Source organism: Clytia hemisphaerica, unplaced genomic scaffold, assembly GCF_902728285.1.
Source record: "Clytia hemisphaerica strain Z4C2 unplaced genomic scaffold, Clytia hemisphaerica genome assembly, whole genome shotgun sequence".
NCBI lineage: Eukaryota > Metazoa > Cnidaria > Hydrozoa > Leptothecata > Clytiidae > Clytia > Clytia hemisphaerica.
Genome location: NW_027104175.1, coordinates 109,284 through 136,867, shown reverse-complemented (window position 1 = coordinate 136,867; position 27,584 = coordinate 109,284). Strand labels below are relative to the sequence as shown.

Genomic DNA, 27,584 nt, shown 5'->3' with positions numbered 1-27,584 from the left:
TCGAAAATTTCTGACCATATTTTGCCTGAAAATAGTAAAAAAATTCAAGAAAATGCACCATGACGGTCGATTTTTCGCTCAAATTTGCTCTAATTTTGCAAAATTTTCTCTGCACTGTAAGGGTCCGATTTCAAAGGCCTAATTTTGGGCCGCATGTATGGTCGTTTTTTAATCGAGTGCCTTCAGTATATTTGACCAAGTAAATTTGAATCCTTTCCACTTTTCACCACTTTTTTATAAGTACTGTTCAAATTTATCTTTTCTTTTAGCAGAAAAATATCTTATTGGAAATAATAATTAAGAATTGCCAACAAATTTTGTCAACAAACCACAGAATGAAGAAAGAAGCTGAAGAAGAAAATTTCGAAACGAATTTGAAGAACAAGTCCATGTAAGTCCTTTTTTTCAATATAGCTTCCTTCTTTCAATTAACTGTTCATTCTTTCATTTACAAAATCATGGGAATTATGAAAAATATTTTTGGTACTCCCCTGTGAATTTGCACCAACAAAAAACGAAGAATTTTTTCCACCTCTCTTTCACCTATTTCCTGTTTAATGGAGCCTTTTTTTGAGAGGTTACGCAAAACAAATTAGGGAACAGATTTTTATTTCATCGTTTTCGAGGAAAGAAGAATATACGAATTCAGATGAAATCTTTATTGCAGAAGAATCTTTTTATTACTTTTTGAGGGGAAGGTTTTTCCATTTTATTATAAGTACAACTTCTGCTCTTCATTTGGTCCAACAATAAGTTAGGAACCTCTTTTTAAACGAAATCATCCTCCCCAAAAATGAATCAAATTCCAAAAGGATTTTTATGAGTAGGTTAACGTGAAGAAATTTCTAGAGATTTAGTTGTCATTATTTCATTTTTGGTTCATAGTGTGGTTGGAAACTATCAATGATCTTATTTTAATAGATATCTAGAAATTTTTCGAAAATTTGGTCGAAAAGTAACAATGAATTTTTCAAAGTCACTTTTTAAGAGTTTTTTTTCTTCTTCATTTTTCTTCATTTTTCTTTCATCTTCCTAGGATTTCCTTTTTAATTCAATTGTTTGAAGAAAATGATCGTCCTGCATACTGTGGCCTAATTATACACATTAAAATAACTTTCATTGACACAAACCCAAAATATCACCCCCGGGTCACCGATTGAATTAATTATACTTCAAGTAGTTACTTTCTTTTAGTCACAGGGGGTAAGTTTGTAAAATTTATAAACATGTCAATCAAACATGAAAAGAAGGGGAGTGTACCCAAAAAGTTAGATATACTAATAAGAAGCTTTTACTCTTCAAAAATGTTCACAACATATTGAATAAGGTTTGTTGCTTTTTATGGATGACAAAAAAAGTAAAGAAAATGTCAAATTGTGTAAAATTCAATTGATGGTGTATATTTTAATGTTTACTAATAAGTCTCGGTAAGCTTTCATCTGTGTATACTTATCCCATTTTGAAATGCTTCTCTTTATCTATCCCTAATTTATTGACCTTATCACTTTAGTGAAATTAAGTTTGTAAACTTTTCGATGTAAGCCAACTATGGAAAATTTAACTATAGTAAACTATAGTAAAAAGTTTTATATCAGATAATTGGAGCACCCCTTCTGGCACACAACGTTTAGCTAACTCTATGGACGTTCAGAACATTAAATAAACGTTAAATCAACGTTTGGCACGCAAGTGGGGAGGCTTTGACCATTAACAGAACTTTGTCAGATATAATTACTGTTTGCTTATGATGGACGAATCATTTTGGTCTGATATTTTGATGAGGTTTTATGTGTGGCTTGTTATCAAATTCTTAATAACATGTTTGTCATCTCCTTATCTACAAACTTATTCAATTTGTCATCGATCGAGGTCTCACTCGGGGGTTTATCAAACCCAAAAGTTATTTTAAACTTGCAGTCTTTATTTTGCAATGCATAGAGGCTTTTATGTATTAGAATCGTTATCTTCCAGGGGTTTTAAATTTCAAGATATTTTACAAGAGTGCTCATCAAATTTGTCATAACCTCTTATTAGATAATTCGGTAAATGTGGTAACATTTTGTCAACCCCGCAAAATTATGTTTTTCATATCTTTGTACGTCAAAATAGTTTTGAAAACCTTAAAAATTTCATAATTCTCAAGTTATCATATTATTTTCACGAGGTCACTATTTTACTTCGATTCAAAGGTAACGTTTTCATTGGGTGTTCATTTATTTCGAAAGAAAATTTGATTGAATATTCATATCCAAGTGTACTATTCAACCAAAGGGAATGGGAAGAAAAATTGTAACCACATCTTATAAAGATAAAAGAACAATATTACATCAAGATTGGGAAAAAGGCTTTAATAACCATGTTGTAGTTTCACTAAATATTAGTTCTTGTACTTTTATTGACACACTTGACATGATCGTAAAAATGACCATTGATTGATATCATCTTGACAATGGTCATTTAGTTTTAGTCTTAAATAAAAAAATGGTTTCTTAAAGAAGATAAACAAGTATTTTCTTTAAAAACTCTCCTCTCGAGAGAAGGGATATAAATTGTTGGAAGAATCAAACAGCTTTAAAACAAAAGGCAAACATTTTATGAGAGGGAGCTCTGAAACTCAGTTGGACTAGCAAGTAATATAACTTATCATAAGTAGAAAGAGGAGGGAGGCTTACATTTCGATGAGCAATTTTTTAATACTGTATAACATTATATGAGAAAGTGAAAAACTTGCGAATAGATTGTTTTGTTTATAAAATTGAAATTCGATCGGTTTTTGATAAGTCAGATATAAACAACGCAGCTTTTTATATCCTTCAGCAAACCTGTTATTACTCTTTGATCACCTTCGACGTCAGTTGAAAGAGAGACTGCTATTGGGTAGATTGTTTCACTTTTTCCAATATTTCAGTAAAGTGGAAGTTATAATTTTTTTCGTATTGGGGAAGTTTTGTCATACTTTTGATACAGTAGAGTGCCTTGAGAAAAACGTGTGATATAAACACTTTTGATGGCGAAACAGATGTAACAAACTTTACAACCTTTTATTAATAAGCGTACGGACGGACGGACGTACGGACGGAGATACTTTTTATAGAAGGAATGTTGTACGCCTCTTTCGTCACGTCTGGTGTTATGAAAGAGGTTGCAAAGTAATGAGAAAAATGTCACTTTTTGTTGTTTTGAAATTGTTGATATGTCTAAGAGGCTACGGTAGATATTATGTTAGAGTTATCATAAAATTTTGTTTGGCTCTTTTGGTGAAATGTTTTCTCTCTTTGTCTGGATGAATCGATGGGTGAATGATAATAGAGGGATTTTTCGTCAATACCGTTATAGTTTCTACATTATTGGGTTTGATACTTGGACCTCCGGTACTCAGGCGAAAAGATGAAATAGGAATGTGGCGATGGTTCATCACCGCAGCAGCAAAAACTCTGTACCTTTTAGGATCAACTTTTCGAGCCTAGCGGCACACACCCATCGATGTACAAGGTTAGCGTACCCCAGGTTGGACCCCCGTTTGTGCATTGAAGCCCCCCTACCTGTTAACCTTTTGTTGAAAGTAAGGTGTAATATATGTGACCCCCCAAGCGATTTGGAGTACATTAAAAATGAGACCGGTCTTGGTGCGGACAGATCGATAAAATGTGCGGCAAAAAAGCGGCGAAACGATTTACCGTGCGGTCAAATGGTACCTTTGTATCGGCCAGAAATCATCCAAAAATCTTTTCTAAAAATCCATTCAAACGCACTCGATCGGTCACTAAAGAGCACCATTTTAATAAGTGCGGTATTCAGTGCGGTCATGGTGCGGACATTTTGCCGCTCGAAACGTTTGCCGGCAAACGAGAAATCATAACAAACAGAAAACATTTTACGGAATGGTTTTTTACATGACTGTTCGGGGATTTTATAATGTTCGGCAAAATATACAAAGCTCGAACTCAAGAATTCACATGTGAGCATCGAACATCGCAAGTTCTTTTACTTAGAATATTCAAGCTGGAGGTTCACTGGACTGGAGGAAACTATACACATGGAAGAAACTACACATGGAAGAAACTTCACAAAAAGAAAGCGTACATAGCTATACTGTAAGTGGCAATCCTGCTATTTTAAACTATTAACTTTTTTCTCCTTACAAGAAAATAGGCTCTAATCAAAATTGAATTTTATACAAGCAATGTTTAATGCTTTCATGACCAAGGTTAAGCTGCCTTTGACAAATACAGAGAAAATTTATACTTGCCACACTACTGAATGAAAAAATGAATCAATTGAATAAGGCCACGATCACAAATAACTTGTGTTTGTGTAGTTTTTAGGTAAAAAAATGTTAGTGGTTGGCAAAAAATTGTCTGAATCTAAATGAACTTCAAAACTAACAGTTGGGCAGAAATGAAATCTGACAGAAATTGCAAATAAAGGGCACACTGTTTTGCTGTGTTTGTGTGTGGAATGTTAGTCACTGTGGTTCTTGGAACCAGACGTCCGCGCTCGATAGGATCGATCATCGGAACAGTTCGATGACGGGTCGATATGTGATCGATGGATTACTTAACGATCCGGATGGGAGATCGATAGAGGATCCATACTCAAGATTTTTTTAAGCTCATGATTAATTATCACAATCGATAACCAATCGATTAACAATCGATTAACAATCGATGACGATCTGATTAACAATCGATGACGATCTGATTAACAATCGATGACGAACCGATTAACAATCGATGACGAATCGATTAACAATCGATTAACGATCAATGACGAATGGATATACTCGATTGAAATACTAGCTCGATAATGGATCATCGAAGGATCGATACTCAAGACTTTTTAATGGCTGAATCTTCCATCTATCTCCCATTCGGATCGTTAAGTAATCCATCGATCCGTCATCAAGCCATTCCGATGATCGATTCTATCGAGCGCGGACGTCTGGTTGGAATTCTGTTATGACTAAGGAATAGAGGTAATACGGCGGTCATCGAAAAAATTTTCTCCTTGTGTCACCCACCCGCTCATTTTCCGGTGTGGAGATTCGAAAGAAATCAAAGAAAAGCAATTTGTTCTTTTATAGTGTAGCTTTTAAAAAAAAACCTGGGAATTTTTTCGGCAGCCTGTCCGACCGCCCGCATGTATTTTTAACACCCTTTGCGACGCGAACAGAATTTTTTGAATGACTGCCTAAAACATTTCCGCAAAAACAGGAAATGGAATATTATCTTTGTTATTATTTTGAAATAGAATTCTTGTGCAATTATAATCAGACAATACAAACAATAGTTATTTGTGATCTAAGCTTTATTCTCTTACTGAGAATGATTAATTACATGCTCTCGTGGATTGAGCCCTACTGCCTTTTGCATGTTCGTCCTTGTGGGTCCCAAAGAAAATCTTGTTTGTGAAATAATCTTGTGGATCTGGAATGACGTCTGGTATATCCAGATAAAATCTTAGGGGTCTAGAAAAATATTGTGGGTAGTTAGTGGCTGCTGCAAAAAAGATGTGGGCGTGGAAAAAACTGACTATTTTTCACTAGAATAATTTTTAAAAGTTAAGATATAATGACAAGCATGCATTTCAAAGTACGGGTAATTTGCAAGAATAATACAAACATTTCTATTCAATAATTAAAGTAGGCTTACAAAACCTTTTCTTGTGAATTTGGAATTAGAAAAATAAGTATCTAAATAAATAAAAGAACAAAATGATTCAAAATTTTCTGGAAAAAAACTACAACTTTTACTTTTACAGTATACCTATAATATACAATATTCATAAAGAAAATTAATTTTTGCATTTGTGAACCTTAAAATACAATATTTACAAAACTTTAATCAAAATATTTGAGATACCTTAAAGGAACAAACTTTGGTGAATTAACACAAAATTCACTGAAATAGCTCCTGCCAAATTTAATAATTGATTCACTAATCATTATATCATAAATAACCAAAGTAAATAAATATTTTGTCGATTAAAAATCAGAACAAAAATCAACTTTTTCATCGAAATAAAAAAAACAATCAAATATTAGAAAGGAGCATTTGCAGAACCATCAAGAAGAAAAAATAGATTGTATCGAGTAGCATCTCATAAGAATGTAAAATCTCCTAAAAGTCTCATAGTTGCAAAACATTTCAAATGCTAAAGTAATTGAAATTCCTTTGTCTTTATTTTAAGGGAAGATGGATGTATTGTTCATCGGGCATTCAAAAAGGTTGGCTACAGACCAGTCACTTGAGAAATTTGGGTCACATAATTGTAAAATGTAAGTCTAAATTTTTTTGAGTTGGGAAACTTTCAAAACGTTTATAAAAGCCATCAAACTAATGGACTCGCTGATAGTTTAACGGACATGAATCGTAAAAAAATCAAAATTAGCTATTGTATAGATGTTTATTTAATTTTGTAATCTTTTAAAGGATCAACATTACTTAATTCTGCTTAATTTTGCATAATTTAACCAAAAACTTGCAAAATTAAATAAACACAACTGGCTCAGTAAAGTGTACACTTAAAGGTTTTGTTTTTTAATAAGAGTTATATTCTTTGCTCACTTATCAATTTTGATTTACAAGCGTTTTTATATTGAATTGACACAAATGTGGAGCAAGATTGGTCGGAAAGACTCCTGGTATGAGGCGGGAACACTTATGTGAAAATAAAACCTTTAAGGTGCACTATTGGAACTAGATGTCTAAAATTTTGAAATTTTATTCTAAAAATTCATGAAGTTTATTTTCCTTTGTCAGTTTTTCCCGTAGACTTTGTCGAAAACGCTTTAATTTTGCTGTTATGCCCTTTTGCACATCTTCCTCCAAATATTCTGGAACTCTGTACTTGCTATTGACTTCATTGAGAATGCACGATATAACTCTGTGATCGAATGGTTTAAATTTTTGTCGGCCATTGATGTTGCAGGTTAGAATTTCTCTGATGGAAAATTTGGCTTTGATTAATACAAGTCCGTGATCAGATGCTAACTTGATCATATCCTTTTTCTCTGATTTAGATACTGTATGATTGATATCACTCTCTTGAGAAGACTGGTTTGATGATGGAAGCTGATTTGAATAGTCTTGCTGAAGGTATGAGGCTCGTTGTTGCTGATTGTTGTGTGGTGACGGCTGTTGTTGATGATGGTTCAAAGATTGTTGTTGGTGATGGTTTGACGCTCCTTGTTGATGTTGTTGATTGAGTGAACCTGACAGTAATTCAGGTTGTAGTTGAGCGAGAAAGCTTTGAGCGAAGTTATCAGTGTGGATATACTTGTCCATTTGTGTAACATCGATGACGCCTTCGTTGCTGTCCTTACGTGGAGGAGAAGTCAAATTTGTTAAAAGACATTTGATTTCTGTCAATTGATTACTCATCTGTTCTTTCCATTCTGTAATGTCACGACGTAGATCTTCAATTTGCATGTTTTTGTGATTGAACGGGGTTGATTGAGTAGAACCAAATAGTCTTGAAAAATCAGGGGTGCCATTTCTTTGGATGATGGAATCAACTGTTGGTGATGTTTGTACAGCCACAGCCTGGTTATTTGCAATTGGTGATTTTCTTGATTTCAGTTGTCTTGGGCTTTTTGCTGCTGGTGTAGTAAACGACACATTTGATAATTCTTGACCAAAGGATGGCGAATTAGCTGTTGAAGACAATGGAGATAACCTGTCCACAGTTGACGGAGTCTCCAGAAGTTTCGCTTTCGGTGAACGTGGATGTGATGGTAAAGATGATGATGTACACGAGCTTGACAGTAAAGATGATAATGTTAACGAGCTTGAAGATGACAATGAACGTAAACGTGATGGGGACCGAGATAGCGATGGTATCTTTGAAGGTGACCATGGTGACAAAGACCGTCGTAAACCTGATTCTGACACCAAAGGCAAGGGTGACGGTGACAGTGATGGTGATGATGACTTTCTTTTAGGTTTTTCTAAAAAGTTTCGTGGATCTTTTGCTTTAACCTTTTTCTTTTTGGATAATACAACCTTTTCAACTAAGAACCCGTTGAACTTTTCCATCTTACTACTTTGGCGGTGGTGGAAGGCTTTCACAACATCTTTCTCTCCTTGACTCATTTTTCGATCCTATAAAAATGAAAACGCGAGCTCTGAATAAAACAAGTCATTATTCTACCAGAGGAATGTAAAGAGATGGAAAAACAGCTTCTTGAAAACAATGGAAAAACGGCTCGTCATATACCAGGTCTCTTGCCCTTAAGGGAGTTTATGTCGAGTAAATAGGTTTCTTTTGTTGTCGCTATAAAAAATCTGCATAATTAGCGTGTTGTGACAAAATTCTTTTGTTTCAAGCCTGATTATGCGCAAACTTTTAGGGCTTATATTTTGGGTACACCTATCCTATACGAAAAGGTACCTATATCTTCTTGCTCAGAATTTCCTAGCGATTCTACTGATATAACCGCATCATGACCGCACCATAATATGGAAAGCTAGAGCTCGAGAAAATTATAACTTCATCTTGATTTTACTTGACTTCTGACAGTTTTACAAGAACCAATTTAATATCATTGCATTAAGAATTTCTTTTGTTATACATTGGTAAAAATATTGCTCCTTATTCTTAAAAATTGAACTAGTAATCGGCAAAAAAGGAAAAACAAATTTTCATTTTTATCGTCAAATCATGTAGAAACCGTCCGATTTGTATGGCGAGCCGTCTTTTCTAGACTTTCATTTAATGACCTAATCAATGTTTTTACAATAGAATTTTCAATAGAAGTGATCGTTGAACTTTGAGTAATCAGAAAAGCTGTTTTTCCATCTCTTTACATTCCTCTGATTCTACTAAATGTAAAAATCCTCTAAAACTGATTTGAATTAAGATTATGAATTACTTTCCTGTCAAAATTTGCCTGTCCAAAAATAAACAGTGATAAAAAGATAAGTCCTTGTCTTCCTTCTCACTTTCAGTTCTTGTGGATCTTCTGAATACAAACTTAGGAGCTGTGACAAACTTGGAACAAGATTTTGGAAACTCTATTAGCAATATCTAATAATTGTAAGTATCTTACCGGTTCTGGACCACTGCTATCTTTAACTGAGTCTTTAGCTCTTTCAGATTTAGCTGCTTTTGATTTAGATTTTGGTTTTCCATCCATCACCTAACAAATAATAGTTTTCATGGTCATTACTTGTTCTTACTTGAAAAAAATATTTATTATAAGTACTTATTTTGGCAAAAACTAGTTTTCAAGAATTTTCTAATATTTTCAAAATATCAGCTCTTACCAGAATATGACCTTTTTCACTTCCCAAAATTAAACATCATGATAACTTCTCAAAGTAACCCAAAATTATCTTTAAATTGTTACAAATTTATTTTTCTTCTAGACTTGGACCACTACACATGATGGGGAAATACTAAAGTCAATTTTGAATATCTATTACAATAACTGTAAGTATCTTACTAGTTTTGATTTACTTTTGTTGGTAGTTGATGTTTCTTGCTTTGACTTTGCTGGCTCGACAACAATCTTTTTTGATTTTGGTGGTTCGGTGGCCTGTTTCGAATGTGATGACTTGGTGACCTTTTTCTTGGTTAACTTTGTTGGCTCCGTGACCTTTGTTGTAGTCTTTGGTGGCTTGGCAACCTGTTTTGAATTTGATGGCTCAACAACCTTTTTGGACAGGGCACCACACTGCTTAGATGTTGATACCTTGGCAACCTTTTTGGACTTTGATGGCTCCGCAACGTGTTTTGACTTTGTTTTTGTGGTTGATTTTGGTGATGTTGACTTTACCAGAGTTGAGTTCTAAAAAATGATAGTACATTTAACTGCCAGCTTTAACAAACTTCAAACAAAATTGAAAATTTTCAGATGAGCAATAATTAATTCATAAAATCCCTTGCACAACTTCTTGTACAAGGGAAGATATAGTCATTGAGTTTAAAGCCCAAAGTAGAGTTAAATTAAAGGGATAATCAGATGGTCTGAGATATTTTGCCTGCAGATAGCTTCTAGGATTTTAGGAAAAACCTCTAAATTTTTCGGTGTATTTATTTTCTTAACTCAAGTTATACCAATTTGAAATCTCGAAAAATGGGACTTTTCAGGGACTTTTCACACTTTTTTCTATTGTTTTCAAGCAAAGGTTCAAAATTTCAAAGTGGTATAACTTGAGTCAGGAAAATAAGTACACCGAAAAATTTAGGAGTTTTTCCTAAAATCCTAGAAGCTGTCTATAGGCAAAATATCTCAAACCATCCGATTATCCCTTTTAATCTCTAACCTTTCTCAGGCAAGAAAAAGTGAAGCCTTAAAAAATGCGCCGCATTTTTGACGACAGATTGAATCTAGCAATTCCTTTCTTTACGATTGATATTTTTTTCGAAATTTAGTGGTAAATTTTAGTTTCAATCTGTCATTTCTAGCCCTTCGGGCTTATACTTCATTGGATATAGTGGCCTCTACTTGAATGATAATATTTTTCAGCTTTGTTAATCTCTCGAGCCAAGCATTTCCGCGCCAGCTTTTGGTTTTTTGTATGCTTATAAAAAACATGTATTATTTTTCTCTTCACTAAATGTTAGGAAAATTTTTTGACCAACAAACTAAGCTATCTTCTTCCTTTATTTCAGATGAAACAGACGCTATTGAACGAAAACAAGAATCGCTTCTCTCAATCCGTTATCGAAACTATTTTACTCGAAGACCACCGAATAATCGCAGACGCTATTGAACGCAAACAAGAATCGCTTCTCTCAATCTGTTATCGAAAACGATTTAACTCGAAAACCACCGAATAATCGCAGACGCTTTTGAACGTAAACAAGAATCGCTTCTCTCAATTCGTTATCGAAAACGATTTAACTCGAAAACCATCGAATAATCGCAGACGCTATTGAACGCAAACGTGAATCGCTTCTCTTAATCCGTTACCGTTTTAATTCTACAAGCATCGCAAAGACTTCATCCGATCCGATCAAATAAAGAAGGAAGAAAAAATCGAGAAATAAATTTTTATACCTCATTAGTCTGTTCAGCTTTTTTCTTTTGCCATTCCAAATCAAATTCGATTAGTTCACCTTTCGTCCCTGTTAAAGAAATAAATATGATAGTGTACACTTTTCTTGAATAAGTATATCAGGTTGCCAAGGCTCGGGATGTTAAATTAGCCAATTCTTTTACTATCGTAGCTCTTAAATTCAACCATGGCCAATTTAAGTTATGCTTATAGAGAAAAAAAACATGAATCCCTGATCAGTCTTTCTTATTCATAAATACAAGGAGAGGTGACAAAATGAAAATGAAAAGTTGTACAGAATGAATATTATCAAACAAAATTACCGAAAATTAACAAAAGCTAATCGGGGGAACTCATAAGTGATAAAATTTTTGTCTAAATATCAACAGGAAGCTCCTGCTGAGAAACTTACTTCTCGTTCCCAACACTTCTCCACGGATCATTTTATTTCCATCCAACACATTGCCAACCTTCCCTTTTTCTATCCACTGTACACGGCTTGTGAGAATAGGATACGTCGATTCGTCAATGGAGAAATACATCAAAGTCCACTTTTCCATTTTCGTTAATGTTATGTGATTTTATTCAACACGGAAGTAAATCAGCTGATTTGTCACTTTAAACCGAATAAGTTCAAATTATACAGCTCGGAAACAGTTTCTTTTATAGCTCAGCTGATTCGAACGTTTTGACCTTTAAAAAAATCGAACGTTACACTTTCGAACGTTTTGGCCCTTTAAAGTATTCGAACGTCACATTTTCGAACGTTTTGGCCTTTTAAAGTATTAGAATGTCATATTCGAACGTCAAACTTTCGAATGTCTTCGAATCCCTTGCTTCCTTTGACGTCCGAAAAGTTGTATTTCTTGTATTCGAACGTTTTGAAATTCCTAGTACGTCCGAAATTTATCAAACGAAATAAATTTAACTGCTATTACAAAATTCATTGTGTATTTCCTTTCGCGTCCTTTCTATCCTGTCCTCGTCATTTTTAGTAATAACTTTTGAAAACCATGTCTGAGGAACGTGTAACAGATACTGCTGAGGTGGAACGAAGGGAGAAGTTTTATAGAGAGCATTGTTGTAAGCTCGGTGAAGGGTCTTCAGCATGTCACCTACCGTTTTCCAGAGCCGAAATTGAAGAGCTACGTGATACTATGCTAGAGCTTCATGAGACTGAACGCGACATGGTTATCATTGGGTTTTTATTATCCCAAAAAGGGAAAACTGGTGAGCATCTGGAATACTCTCTTCGTGGCATTCGTGTGTGTCGGGATTTCTATTACTTTTCGCATGCCTTTTCGAAAAAACTTTTTTCAACCGTATCAAAGCATTTTGAGGAAAAAGGACCTGTGCCTCGCACACATGGCAATACTAATAGGCTACCCCACAACGTGTTTTCTTTGGAGACTAGGGAGATGGCTAAAAATTTTGTTGAGAACTATGCAATGGCAAATGCTGTCCCCCTTCCTGGTCGCGTCGCCAACTATCGCGACGAAGACGCCAAAAAACTTTTGATACCGTCTTATGAGACAAAAGAAAGTGTTTATAATATTTATCGTCAGCTTTGCATCGACAGTGATCTACAATTCATGGGGTCAAGTTCTTTTTCGCACCTGTGGAAAACCCAATTGCCAAATGTTTCAATAACAAAACCCATGGGCGATTTGTGCTGGCAATGTCAACAAAACAACGAGCGGCTTCTCCGTGCACATGTTAATGAAGATGACAATGACGACGAGACACAGAATGCACACGAGGCACATATCATCCTTGCCACCCAAGAAGCCCGTTACTACAGAGCCCAAGTTGAAAAAGCAGGAGCGCAAGCTGAGGGTTTTAATGATGCATTTAGTCAACACGCGCCCTGCTCCTTCAATAAAATGGCACATTATTCATGGGACTATGCCCAACAAACTCATTATCCATCGAATCCAATGCAGCCTGGGCCAATTTTTTTTAAAACTCCTAGAAAGTGTGGAATTTTCGGCATCTGTAACGACGGCCTCAATTTGCAATATAACTTTTTGATAGATGAGATATGTACGACCGGAAAAGGTGCAAACGCCACGATAAGCTATCTACATTATTTTTTCGAACGGTATGGAATGGGAGAAACCGAAGCTTATCTACACGCCGATAACTGCTCCGGTAAGTTTTCGGAAATTTTGATATTTTGATTTTTTTCAGACTTTTTTTTAAATGATTTTGCTTCGATTTTGCAGGATTCTGAATTTTTTTCATGTTGACGTGGGTCTGAGTTCTTTCTTTACTCGACTTTTTTGAATGATTTTTTCAATTTTTATTTTTTCTCATTCAATTTTTATTTTTAACCCTTTGTGCGCACTTTTTTTTAGAAACTCAAAACTTTTTTAAAAGTGCCATAAAATTAACCCTATTATTATCAGGCTTTTTCGGATTTTGTATTCTCAAGGGGGAGGGGGTGTTTTCCACCAGCCTTGCATAACTTTTGATCTAGAAAAGATATGGACTTGAAATTTGGCAGAAATGTTCTCTACCATAAAAAGAGTTCATAGAAAAAAATTTGGGTTGCTGACGTCATTATAAAGGTGATGACGTCATCACAAACTTTCACACTTATCGCTGACCAATGAAAAAGTACTTTTCAATAAAATAGCAATTAAAGTTGAACGAATGGAGATTTTTCAATTCTGTTTTGAATTTCTAAAAGCCAAAATAAATATATTTGACATATTTGCCGGTTTTTAACATACTAATAAAATTGACGATTAAAATCCATGCAGAAAATGAGTAAATTTTTTCAAAAAACAATGACGTCATTTTTGATGACGTCAGCAGTTTTTGAAAATTTTTTGAATATTTTTTGAAATTTATTATTGATACCTAAAACCTGTCAAAATTTGAAGTCAGTTGGATGCCTAGATCAAAAGTTATGCTAAATTTAAGATTTTGGGATTTTACAGGGTTTTAGCTGGATTTTATGATATGCCTGGACAAAAAAAATTTTTAGTCCCATTTTAACGCTAAGTACCCTCCATATTTTCTGAAAGTATTACATCCTTTTATCAAATTCAGCTCAAAATTTTATGTATGTCACACTAATTTCCAGACAGTTGTATTAAGTCTGATTTTTTTTTTGATTTTTAGGGCAGAATAAGAATAATGCCTTCCTGTGGTATCTCATGTGGCGAATTTTGAATGGCCTTCACGAGAAAATAGAATATAGCTTCATGATTGCTGGGCATACAAAGTTCAGCTGCGACAGGTTCTACATACTTTTCTATTCTAAATTCCTCGAAGATATTTTTTGAGATAGAGGTTTAAGCTGGGTTACCTTGAAACTTTTGGAAGAAAATAATGGGAAAATAATGCTAGAGCATATTCATCACCAGCACCTCCAATTTATGAGCATCTCTGTACGAGTTGAGGATAAAAAAATCACAAAACTGTTACAAGTTTTCCTAACTTTAATTTAACCTCATTTTTCGGGTGACTCTTCTAATTTGATGATGTCAGTATTCAAAAGTCTTGAGGTAACTTTTTGCTCTCTATAAAAATGCAAAGTACCTTAAAGGAAGATATTTTGGCGGGAATTTAATTTGGCGGATGGCCAAAAAGGTTTTTTCAGAGGGAATTTAATTTGGCGGATGGACGAAAAAACTAAATTTGGGGGGAATTTAATTTGGCGGTCGCTTAAAAATTTAACCTTAAGATGGCGTCAAAACAGCGAAAAAATAGCAAAAACACCTTAAAAGAGATCATATTTTCAAAATGTTTAATTTGGCGGGAATTTAATTTGGCGGATGGCGGAAAAAGAAATTTTGGCGGATTTCAGTCAAATTCGCCAAATTTTCTTTCCGCCAAAATTTCTTCCTTTAAGGTAACCCCCTCCTACATTTAAAGCATGAAAGAGTATAAAATTTCCATAGCTTATTATCCTTTTTTATTTCTCGTCTCATGAAGAATCCACCCTCCAAATTATTACACAAACGCAATTAAACTCTATTCTACAAGCCATAAGATTCTCATTGTTATCTAAGATATATTGTGCGTATACCTATCATAATCATACAATAGTATATATAATATAAGTGTTTATACGATATCATGAAGCCATCATTTGCAATTTTTGTTGTGTCAAAAAATTAATAGTCTCTACCGTACATTATCGAATTTTCCAATTTTATTTAACCATTCAATTTCTTTGAAGGTGTTTCGGTAGCTTCAAGAAGAAGTTGAGGAAAACGTATGTTTCATCCCTGTACGAAATTGCCGATGTCTGTGATGGCACCAAGTGTAACTTTGCCGTTCTTGTCGGAAATCACAACAAGGACATGACCGTAAAGACGTACGATTGGTCGCATCACTTTGAAAAAACCCTGAAGTTCAAGAAGTTCAAGGACATGCTAAAGTACCATCATTTTCGCATGTCAAAAGATGAACCAGGGATTGTATCATGCTATGAGACTCTGGATTCAGAACCAGTAAAAATCTCGGTTTTTAGAAAGCGTAAACCACCAGTTGTAACAGCAGAGCTACCAGATATTGTGGAACCAAAGGGGTTTACCCAAGCACGCGCAGAATATCTTCGGAAAGAAATACGTCAATTTTGTAAACATGGCACTGAAGATTTGGTTGCTCCTTGAACTCGGATTGAGATGATTATACTGCTTTTTATATTTTCTTTTTAGTGTTGAAACAGTTTCATGCTGTATATAGTTCCTTTCCATAGCATAGCATATTGCATTGTCCATTTTCCAAACTGGACTCCACCATCAGTTCATTCTTTGTTATTAACTCTGAAAATGAAGAAAAGCATTGTAAAAATACTAATAGGGTAGTGTTACTGTCAGTCCAGCCATCTTTCCCCACAAGCCATAACACATAAAAACTCTCTTTTCATTAAGTTTTTTTAGGTTTGTGATTTCAAATTTTAAATTTGATGACTCAATTCCAGGTTTTTAGATAAACAGACAAAAGAAAGGACATAAGAATTCTTTAGATCAGAAAAAATTTATCTTCTCTACTATTCTAAAATAAAGATCCAATAAGTAGCCTTCTGTTAAATTCTTTTTGAATTCCTGCTTGAAATCAATTAGGGTTTTCTTAAAGTAATTTATGATATAATCGTAAACATATACATGGTGAACACATTTATATTTACTGATTATATCATATATATTGAATGAACTTGTTATCTTTTACCGTTTTGCTGCATTTTTGGTGTCAAAAATTGTAAAATAATATTTTGTAACAACACTGATAAGCTGTGATGACTACTTTAGATGTACTAACTTCCGAAAGCAGAAATTTTTGTGAGGTCAAAAAATTGTAAAAATTACATTTACTTTTTTGATTTGGTGGCCAAAATTTCCAAAAATCACGAAAGTTTGTACTGTATGCCTAGAAGTCCTCTAGCTGATTGGGTGATTTGTATATATTCACAATAACTTTCTGAGTTTCTGACTAATTTTATTGACTACTGTACTAACACATAAATTAATAAGCTGGAGAACTTTATTTTGTTTTACTAAGAATTTTAAGGCAGCAATCACAAATATCTTTGTTTCGCGTCCCCCAACCGACTCTTGAAAATTGAGTTGGAGAGTCAGTAAATTTGTCGGACGTTTGGTGTCAATGTCGTTTCTTTTGCTTATTGCTTATTTTATTATTACCAATTTTTGTGACCAATTTCTAGCGCATTTGAAGCATTCTAACTTTGTTTATCATTAGCTACATGCAGCATTTTGTGTCAAAGGTTATAATTTGAAACCATGCAAAACACGCAGACGTTTTGGCTGGCTGGCTATCGAACATTTTTCTTCCGCCTCACAGACCAATTTTATGAACCCGAAAAACTTTCCGCACTACCGACCAACTCACTTTTTAGAACCAACAAGGATGCAACATGAATATATTTGTGATTGTCGCCTCTAACTGTAAAAACCCAGTTAAAACTTTGTATTTTAAGCTAAAAAATCACCAAGAGTTTTTCACAATTGCTTTGACCGAAATTTTGTTCTGCTTGTGTCACCAAGCGCCTTCCAGAAAAATAACCACAAATTGCTTCATAAATAAAAAATCAGACAACTTTAACAACCAACCGACTCTTTCTTTTGTTATATCCTTTATTCCAATTGCAAGAAACCTCTTTGTTTGGCCTGTTAAGAAAAGAATCTACAACCAAATAATTTTGTCAAGAGACAGAAGTGTAAGTCAATTGAGCAAACAAGAGTTGTATCCTATCCATAATTAGTATTTCTAAATTCTTGAGTTTCAAATGCAAATGCTGTTTTTCTATCTTCCTGTTGCCACATCTGGTGGTGGGTGCAAGCAAAGCAAAGAAATCTGAATACAACTTCAGGACAAATCTGAAAGCAGAAATCTTCCCTGATAGTCAAAAACCAATGACGAGGAAAATAAAACAGAACATAAATTTCAAGCGAACTCCCATTTCCCATACAAGAATCTATTTTTCCCATCCTTCCATTTTGCTTGCGAGTTGTCCGTTGTTGTTTTGCTTGCTTGAACTCGAGGCTGAAATTCTTACGGCAACCGAAAGAAATATAAACAAACGGCGGGGACCGCACCATCGTCCGCTTTAGTCGACGGGGACCGCACCATCGTCCGCTCTAGTCGGTGTTTTGTACGCACGGACCGTACGGTACTGTGCGGTCTTCTGGCCGCTTTTTTCAACTTTTACTCGCACAATTAACCAGTCGGAAAGCGGCACGAGCACGACCGCACCAAGACCGGTCTCGTTTTTAATGTACTCCAAATCGTTTGGAGGGTCACATATACCTGCATAATAAACATTTTTCGTTTGCGTATGCTCTTACTATGTGTGCAGTCATTAACAGGAAATAGAATATTTTGATTACATACCGATGTAAATTACGATAAGAGAGAAAGATAGAAGGAGAAAAGAAAGTCTTGTTAATGCCGTGCTAAAGAGGCAAGCAGAGGCTATTCATCTTAGATAAGTTGATTATTTCATTCAGCAATCTTCTCTCTATTCTCTTACAACTAGAACGCAAAGGAAAGTAAAAGCTTTTACTGGTTGATGTTGTGCTGGATGGTTGGTAAATGATTTCTCTCTACTGAGAGTTGATGGAAAATGTTTTTGGTTTTCATCAGATGGTGTTTACTGGTGGTTTTGCTGCTTGGCAATGCCTCCTCACAAGGTACTTGTCTATTTCTTCATTTTTTCAATCCATTGACAACATCCTCAAGTCCCTCAGTTTATAAGACGGCCTTTCCAAAAATATTATGTAAAATTTTTGAGGTTGCTTACATTTAGGCGCGTAGACTTTTGATACTGCGAAAGTTTTCGAATATATTTGTAAGCTAAATGAGGGGGGGGGGGTTTCGTTTGATTCTGTTGTTATAAACAGTTTTAGTTTCGTTTTTTATCAGAAACTTCTGTATAGCTTAGACATTTTTTCGATCATAGCATCAAATTGCATTTCACATGTAATTCTTTTAATTAATTACGCGGTATTTAATAAATCTTAATTACTTAATGCCCGCCTTGACCCGCCTTTAATAACTGTATCACATACCTTTAGTAATAAGTATAACGTGGGGTTGAGGTGTTTTTACAGAATATATATTTACAGATATAAGATATAACGAAGCGTTAAGTTAAGTTTAATGTTTATCTCGTGTTTTTTTTTGTCAACAATGCATAACCATCGACTCTCGTGCACAGGAAATAGAAAAGAAAAAAAAATGTTGTAACAGTATTTCTATACATCCGCTCTAATGTGAAGTCAACTCCTCTTTTTGATACACTGATAGTAATTTCCTGGTATTTATAATATGCATTCAGAAATATACTCATCGTCGAATATTGAAATATTGCTCTGAGGATGTTTTATAATTGCTTTATAGTAAGAACGTGTTGCTATGTATTCATGCTCCTACAGTGACAATACAGTGTCTATATCCGCAATCCTAGAGTGTAAATATAGTGTTTATAGTCTAGAAGCCATGTTTCTCGGCTCCTTATTTCTACGGTTTATTTTAAAGTTAACTTTGGACTCCGACAAGTGTATTGAGCTTGAGAAAACATATTTTAATCCTTAAATTGTTCACAAGTAATTCGATGATGTGTTATTTCATGTATTTTGAAAACATTTAAAAACCTTTTCGATGTATAGACGTATACACAGGCACCCTATCGTTTCCATACCATTGTTAAAAATGCGAGCCCCTTTTTTACTCTCAAAGCACTATTTGAGTTTTTGTTTCTTTATCCGTTAATACCGGCATTAAAGCATTCACACGAAGAGCTTGCAACGCCATTGAAGTGTTTGCGTGTACTTGCTATTCCCTGATGGAAGCGCTCTTCTATGACGTGACTAAGCGGTGGCTTTTTGAACCGACACCAACCTCATTTACAATCTAACATGAGGTCTTTTTCTTATTACTGCTGAGCGACAGTGAAGTTTTTTCCTTTAAAAGATCTTCTTTTTATAGTTTGAAGCCCTTTGATGCGAAGACTTACGCGGTTTATCTACAGTTAAGTTATTATTCACTGCTTTTCTGTTTCATTCTCAAAGTACTTTTTTCAAAATCTTTTACTCATCAATGAATTATTTCTATCTGTTTCTATGAAGGTTTCGCGGTTTCTTAACAAAAGGCGAAAGTCTGAAAAGGCTCTTCTAAGTTTTGATGAAATTTTTCGAAACAGCTATTAAATCTTCTAAACATAATCTGAATCTTTCCTAATCCACTTATGTTTTCTTTTTATACTCTCGAAAATCAGAACCTCTTTACTTCTTAGAAAATTTAGTAGTTTCATGAATATTTCGGTCAAAGCTTTCCTTTTTGACGAAAACTAAAATTCACATGTATAATGAAACAGCTCTGCCTCTTCTCCTATTTTATATTGAAGATTTTTTCTAATATCATTAATCTTTTCGTAAGAAGGGCTTTCCTTCCGTTATAATTGCCATGTATTGTCATAAAAGGATGTCGTGCTTTGATGGTTTATTACCTCCCCAAACATCAAATAAGCCCTCTCGTTCTTAACTCTTTTGAACATGAAAAGGTGTTACTGTCAAATTACTGACAGCTAAATATATAATGCACATCAGGAAGAATTATCTTAGGTTTGAATTACGAGTCCCTTTAACTCGAACCTATATACTGTAACTCGAATGTCTTACTCCTTAACTCGAACCAATTTGTGTTCCCCGTGCGGGTTCGAGTTATGGAGACTTCATCTGTTTTCAGATATTCCTCGATTAACGCGACTTCAGCGTTTGAGCAAAATCCCCTTTTATGGTTCTCTAATTCTGGAAATAGATTGCATTAAATGCCCTTCCAGTGTAGCATATTTTTTAACAAATATGGGAAAGCAATATTCTAGTTATATCACAACATACAAATACAGAGTGTGTAATACGGAATTTCATGCTGTTAAACGCACGTGTAAACAGTTCGAATCTAAATACAGGAGACAGCCCATCTCCATTCTATAGTGTAAAGACTTTCATTGACGCGGTCTTCTTATAAAACCGTTGTCTAACAAACTGATACTAATATATCTATTATGTTTGAATGTGCTAAAAACCGCTCGATTCACGAGAGAGAAAAGAAAAAAGTGCCCATACTGTAATTTGCATGAACCTACAATTTCACCATTTGTCATGATCCAATGATTCTATTTTCCTGTTTCAATCGAAGAACCTTAGTCTAAGAAATTTAGGATAGGAAAATATATCTGTAGGAATTTAGCCGTTAAAATAATTTACGTAAGAGAAAGACGCGACATTCAACATAGAAAACACCACCACATGTTTTTATGAGGTTCAACAAGCGAGACAAACCACAAAGTAAAATCTCCTTGTCTCCCTCGCATAGTCAAAACTACTTGACACACAACCTGTGTTTTATTTTCGCTCAAATTTCTCACACGAGGGACTCGATAATTTTTGTACAAAGTATATTTCAGTTACTTTGCAAATTCAGACAGTTCTCACGAAAACCTAAACCTACTTTTTAATCATTTTTCAGCCTGGTTATCCTGGGTTATCCGAACTTTAAAAGTACTTTTTTGATTTTGATGTCTTTTGCTTAGTCCACCTATATATATGTTTGTAAACCCAGGGCTAACATTTTCTTTTCCTGCGCGCAATATTTGAGTTGACAAAGTAAGCATGCGCTGCCTTCTTATTTTGGATTGCAAATCGATTTGGGTAGAGTAGGCGGTAATAAACCAGAAACTTAACATTAGAGAGGTTTACAGCCTGGCGCTCAAGAAAGCGTAATCCAATGTGTCACGAAGAACCTTTAAACTTCAATGGGTCATCAAGAAAATTTTTTTTCACTGAACGTAACATTACGAGTATTCCTTTTTAAAGGACCTGGGAAAATTCTCTCCTTTTCAACCTCGCATTGCTTTTGAATTGAGGCAAAATAGAGATAAGATCAAAAAATTAATTACATTAATGGGTTTTTGATGACTAAATACTCTTCTTAATTCGATAGATCCGTTTATCGATTGAATAGACTTGATAAGATCTTAGAGAGAGAGTTCTTATGTGTTTAATTTCATTGAAGTGAGTGTTAGAGTGTGACCTGATGTTACATAATGCAAGTTATATTATACCCGTGTCATTCTATCACCCTTCTTATATAACTACATTCGAAAATTCCCTCAAAATTTAACCTACTACTGTAGCCTAAAAAACTTGCTTACTGGTACTTTCATCAATGTAAGCCCTGTCTGTCAGACTATCCATTCAGAAAAAAAGGTCTCTACGCGAGCTACCACCGGCAATATGCTTCGTACAATAGTACAATTGTAGTTTATTTTGTTTTCAACTTTTCTATACCCTTCTAAAAATAAGAATTGTATTTTTCTTTTTCATCAAGTATATTCTTACTATTGTTGGGGAAAACCATCCTGAAATGTTTTTAACGATATTCCAAGTCAGCAAAAAATGGCATTTTTTTGAAAGTTTTTAGCATTTTTGGGCGATATTTGCCAAAAAACGTTAAATTATTGACTTGGAAGAGTGTTAAGATCGAAACTATTTTTCTGGTATTTTAAGTCCTCACAAGGGAAATTTTGATCTTGCTACATTAAATTTTCTCAAATTTGACACAACTTTGGATGATATAACTTGACCTCGACCATAAAATTAAGATGAAAATTTAGTTGATAAGAAATAAGCTTGGCGTGAGCTTGACATAAATTACCCGAACAATATGACAGTAAGACTCAATCTTCAAAAATAGGGTCTGGTTCATTTTTCTCAAACTTGACGTCATTTCTAATGGGCCTCCTTTTCTCACGTGCAAATCATCGATTAAGTGTTTATCCAATCCCTTAAACAGAGGTAAATTCGCGTTTTGATTTTCAAATAAACGTTACAAAATGTTTTGGCCGTTCGTTAAATTGCTCAAACAAAACTCCTTGATGATGTAAACACTGTTTTAATCAACAAATAAAACAACTACACGTGAAAAGTAAACAGAGCCTTAATCTAAACACAAACCCATCTTAAAGTACGTAGAATTAAAATAAAATTGAGATTAATCTCCCAGGTTTATTAATCAATTTGCCCCTCTTACAAATTTACCGTAAATAGATCCCAGTTTGGCTTTAATCAAGCCTTTTGCCGAAAGCTACAATTCTTGCAAATTAAAGGGGATTTGGATGAAGCTTTAGTTGATACACGACCTAAAATATGTATCCAAACTGCTTGCCGAATGTAAAAATTGGAAGTAATTCGCACCTTGGATAGATTCAAACTGATTCTGCTATAAAGGTTGATAGGCGTGTTCGTGTCAAAAAGCAGTGGACATTCTGGATTAGTTAGACATTATGATAAGGTCGTTGTAATCTTATTGAAAATTACCAAATTCTCTTTTTTTAATTTCAAATCTCATTTTTGTGATCTAACTATGGTCTAGAGATTTCAAGTGTCACTCAAATTCTCATAGAATGCTAAATTCATCGCTTAAGACGTTTAATCTTTAGCCAATTTTCTGTCTTACCGCAAAATCCTTTGTAAACTTTTGGTTAATCTTTAAATGATTTTTAACGACTTTAAATACCTTTATCCAATTAAACTAATTAGCATGCACTTAAGCGGTTTTATATTTGTCTTTAAAATACACTCAAATCCTCATTTACCGAATTGATGCGAAAATTACTTGGCAGAGATAACGAGCTAAAAATATCAGCAAATTTGAAGATGATAACTGACTGATTCTAAAAAAGGGGATAGATTAAGTACAACTTCCCTTCATTTCAATTTTGTTGTATTCATCCATTCTCATGTTTGTTTAATTGTCGATGATAGTTTGATGGTTGACCAATTATGAAAATTTTGGCAGGTATCTAATTTGACGGAATTAGTCTAAAACCATCAAATTCGTTAAATTTAATTTTCCCCGAAATTTAAACACTGAACAGAATCCCAACTAGATCTTTAATCTGCAAGCGATTCGCTCATGCAAAATTTCAGGTTTTAGCTCCTTCATTTTGCTCAACTTGCTCATAAATTTCATTTAGTCACTGAGACAGGGGTGTGAAGTTTTTATCAGATTGAGAAATTGTAATGATTTCTGGTGGATGAGGATGTAATCAGCAAGTGTGTCTTTGATTTACCGTTTTTTGATTCTGTGTTTTTCTAATTTTCATCTCCGTCCTCATGAGTTCATGGCCGTTTTGGACTTTCTTCAAATTATGTCTCAGTTATGAATCTTCAGTTGATTGACCTTGATTCAACATTTCATTTTTTCGTTTCAAAATGCTTAATAAGACGAGGCTTGCATAACGAATATGAGGCTCGGAAAAAAAGATACTTCAGTTTAAAACACAAAAATGAAATATTATCTGAGATTGATTTCTTTGTTTGTGGTTTGTAGTGCACTTCACCAGCATCTATATAAAGATCTCAACAAGCTGTTCAAAACAAACCGCTCTACAGTTATCATTTATGAAAGACCTTTCATCGATCTTTCTTTATGAAGTGCTACAAAGTCGTGTTTTTGAAGTAGTCTCTATAATAAATTGAGTAACAGTTGAGAGCTTCTCTTTTGGTTTTTTGGATCATCCAACCACTCAAAATATAACGGATATTAAGATGTTATAAGTTCTGGGTCACAAATTCTGAATAAATGTCTTTTTTACCGACCCTGCATTCGTTGCATTCTCCTATTTTTTGAACGTAAGCGGAATTCCCAACCAAATATGTTTGCCATACTTTCTTTAGATAATTTCCAATGAAAACTTCTACTTGAAACGAAGATTGTTTTTTTTTTCAACGAAAGTAGGTGTGGATTATAGAGAGAGTATTTAATCATAATCTAAACCTCCAACTTTGTTATTTTTGGCGCATCTTTCGCCCATCTTTCATCATTTCTAATCTTTCACAAGATGGTGCAGATTTTATTCATGTCTAGACTTGATCCCTATATTTTGAAACTAGACTGAGTACCAGAAAGATGAAGAAAATAAACCAGTTTATTGAAGGTCTATTACTTATAAGAACAGGGAGGCCGAAGTTTTGACAAAACCTTGGGAACAATTTCGAACAATCTAGAACAACCTAAGCCGTAGATTTCAGAAATTAATGAGAATTAGATATTTAATTTTCCCTCCTGACACCCTTTATATCCGAATTGTTTGAACTTTGACAATTCAAAAAATACTATCGTGTCTAATTTTGAGTCATTTTTTAGTAATTTGGTAAATAAACTAAAAATATTGAGACCATCGTAAGAAAAAATATCGAAAAATAAGAATAGTTGAGGCTAAACCTAGAAATAAAAATGTATTAGTTCCTATAAAAAAAAATTCTAAGCAAGCACCGCTTGTTGTATTTCACAACTTTTTTACCTGGGAATATCGATGACAGTAGTTTGAATTTCGATACTTTTTGGTTTATCTGTGGTTCACCACGCCAAAGAAAGAACGTCTTAGCTAAAATTTTATCAGCTTTTTCAGTTGCTTGTGTGGTTCTTTCACCGCACATGAATGATAAAATGACTCTGGAAATGTGTTATCCTAGCGCTGGACTGCTTTTAATGACCGATTTTGCACATTTCCTATAAGCTGACAAAAAACTCTTTTTAAAATCCATATTTATTGTGCGAGTGTGTGAATTTCTCGTTTACCCCAAACAATTTACCTGAATTTTAAGTTTTTCCAATTTTTTTCAAAGATTTCCACAATCTCGTTAAAATTTGGACAGTAATTTGAAATGAGATTCGAAAAAAAATTGCGTGTATTTTGAGACTTTAGTCGATTTTATTTTATTAACGTGAATCACCGACGAAATAACAGATGAGCTGTCCGAATAGAACCAATTTTTACCTTTCACCACGTATCATTTCTAGGTGTTGACCAAGGTACTCACTCTATGATAAGATGTTATGGAGATGACGTCATTATACAATGCGCTAACGGCGAGGAGATACAAATTACGGATGCAACGTACCAAGTGTTAGATGAGACAACATCGCTGTGTCGCCATGTCAACCGAACAACAACAAAATGTTATGGGAGGCCCCTCCGAGAACAGATATCCTCCATGTGCGCAGGGAAGGGTGTTTGCAAGTTGGAGAAAGTCAGTGATTTGATTCAGAGCAACGACTGCAAACCATCTTTGTATTTGAAAGTTTCCTACAACTGCAGTGAGTGTTTTCTTCATTTTCATGATTTGAAGGGAGCTTTGTTAAAAAGCCTTTAGTAATCCTATGATACGCTGAATTATACGGTTTTGTTTGAGCAAAATAGGAAAAGAATGTGAAGCTGGTATCTTATTTTCAGATTCTTGAGAAATTACCTTTAAAACCTTTAAAGTAAATTAAAAGACCGGCTCGTTTTATTAACAACAATTTAAATCTTATCTTATATTTTACAGTTCCACGAATACAATACAACCCCGGTTCCAACATCATCACCACCACTTCCCGCCCTAGAGACACCATGAATGTGAAGGGTGGTTCGCCCTCCATTGCGGTAACAGAAGAACGGAAAATTTCATCCTACCTGCAACTAGTGTATTTGTTCATGCAGATCAGGGCTTTTCCTGATTTCATTCAAAGTAAGTGATTTGGCAACAATATACTCCGGAAACTTCTATACAACATTTCTTATTGGTTATTAATGTCGAATTGGTATAATAATTGGTACGGTTATCGCAGGCAAAAATCATTGAATGTCCTGCACGTGGAAAATATGGTTTTCACATTTGTGATCTTGCACAGTTTGACACTGTTGTGAAAAGATCATCCCACGTTTTCTAGTATTTCGTGATTACGTGTAAGATCACAAGTGTGAAAATCATTTTCCTCGTGCATGTGATTCGATACTTTTTTACTGTGTATTAAACCATAGCAATAGTGATAAATATTTTGTTTCTCTCTTTACAGAAAACCCACGGAAATCAGTACTGTGCTTGATTTTGAGTTTGGCTTTTGGTATTTTCTTAATGATCCTTTACATGCTCATCTTCGCATGTTGTAATCGATGTCGTCGCCGTAGCAACAAGAAACTGACCGATTCAGCACATGAAGTAGCTGGCATAGACGAATCGGATGGTGCGAAGCCATTGCTTATTTCCTCGCCAACTGGGGCAACTACACCTCAAATGAAAAACGCACATCAACCCGTGCAATACGAGACAGTTCTAGTGACGCGACAAAATGGTGTTCCTTTACATGAAACTACAATTAGTAGCGACAGTACGTTATTAACGCGCGGCCGTAACAAGAAAGGATATACGGGCCATGCGGAAGTGATCAGCACCATCAAACGAACACATTCTATAGATGAAGGAACACAGACCGACAATGAGGAACTTGATTCGAATAGTGACCATCATCCGCGCACAATATCGGTGCAAGAAGTATTAGAGTTAGGTTGTTTAGTTGACGATTTGAATTATTATAACAGTCGGATAGACGATGATGATGCTTTCTATCCACAAGTCAATGGAAATCATTTCCAAGGTAAAAACAATACGTTTAATAAGAATAAATATGGACAATCGCGTTATCAATACGCTAACAGAGGGCCGTCTTATGACGATGAGGGCCGTTCTTCAAATAATTCGTCAACGACAGACCGCCAGCCGTTACTAATACACAACCATCAACCTCCTTCCCAACCTTCTCCGTATTACGCTAACCGTTACGGGAAGCAAACGTCTCGTAACGCTTCAGAACTTTCTTACACAACAAGTACGAGCAATGCAAGTGATTCGTCACTCACCAATTATTCTCCAGACGCCATTTTTAACGGTGATAACCTGAGACATGATTCTATCCAACGAACAAACAAACCGGGCGTCCGCGGCGACGGATTTGAGTTTATCGTAAATTCATCATCAAGAAGTAACAGTAGCCGTTGATCGAGTCCATTGAAATTCTATGAAATTCAATTTCGAAAAATCTTGTAGGAATGATTGAGAAAATCCTTGGTTTTATATATTTCTTTGGTTTGTATAGCTTTATTTATCATAAATTATTCCAGATGTTTTATCCATATGAAAAGTTGCTTTATTTTTTGACAAGTGTAAATTATCCTTTATATATCACTCAAAAGAAAATCAGATTAATTAAAGACTTCAT

General features: G+C 34.6%; 2 protein-coding genes across 3 annotated transcripts; one reads left to right on the top strand and one right to left on the bottom strand.

The window, feature by feature from the left end:
- The first annotated feature begins 274 nt into the window (after positions 1-274).
- On the top strand, positions 275-27,578 carry LOC136814341 (uncharacterized). 2 transcript variants are annotated; one of them, XM_067070863.1, is made up of 5 exons: positions 275-391; positions 18,016-18,169; positions 25,347-25,643; positions 25,874-26,056; positions 26,385-27,578. In XM_067070863.1, exons 2-5 carry the CDS (start codon positions 18,103-18,105, stop codon positions 27,362-27,364), a joined length of 1,527 nt encoding a protein of 508 aa, XP_066926964.1. In that variant the 5' UTR covers positions 275-391; positions 18,016-18,102; the 3' UTR covers positions 27,365-27,578. The 2 variants fall into 2 exon arrangements, with proteins under 2 accessions (XP_066926964.1, XP_066926965.1); XM_067070864.1 differs by lacking the exons at positions 275-391; positions 18,016-18,169 and adding an exon at positions 1,332-1,427.
- Positions 6,723-11,563, bottom strand: LOC136814429 (putative uncharacterized protein DDB_G0271982). The gene is made up of 5 exons (XM_067070975.1): positions 11,416-11,563; positions 11,006-11,073; positions 9,446-9,790; positions 9,050-9,139; positions 6,723-8,102 (listed from the first exon to the last, which is right to left on the bottom strand). The coding sequence occupies exons 1-5, from the start codon at positions 11,561-11,563 to the stop codon at positions 6,723-6,725; spliced, it is 2,031 nt and encodes a 676-aa protein (XP_066927076.1).
- Positions 27,579-27,584: the final 6 nt, after the last annotated feature.

Excerpts from the sequence above, each read along its gene's own strand:
- LOC136814341 (XM_067070863.1), top strand. The coding sequence starts at position 18,103 with ATGTTTTTGGTTTTCATCAGATGGTGTTTACTGGTGGTTTTGCTGCTT. Across the intron at positions 18,170-25,346 it reads TGGCAATGCCTCCTCACAAG|GTGTTGACCAAGGTACTCAC; the intron begins GTACTTGTCTAT and ends TATCATTTCTAG. Across the intron at positions 25,644-25,873 it reads GAAAGTTTCCTACAACTGCA|TTCCACGAATACAATACAAC; the intron begins GTGAGTGTTTTC and ends TATATTTTACAG.
- LOC136814429 (XM_067070975.1), bottom strand. The coding sequence starts at position 11,563 with ATGGAAAAGTGGACTTTGATGTATTTCTCCATTGACGAATCGACGTAT. Across the intron at positions 11,074-11,415 it reads AGAAGTGTTGGGAACGAGAA|GGACGAAAGGTGAACTAATC; the intron begins GTAAGTTTCTCA and ends TTTCTTTAACAG. Across the intron at positions 9,140-9,445 it reads ACAAAAGTAAATCAAAACTA|GTGATGGATGGAAAACCAAA; the intron begins GTAAGATACTTA and ends ATTATTTGTTAG.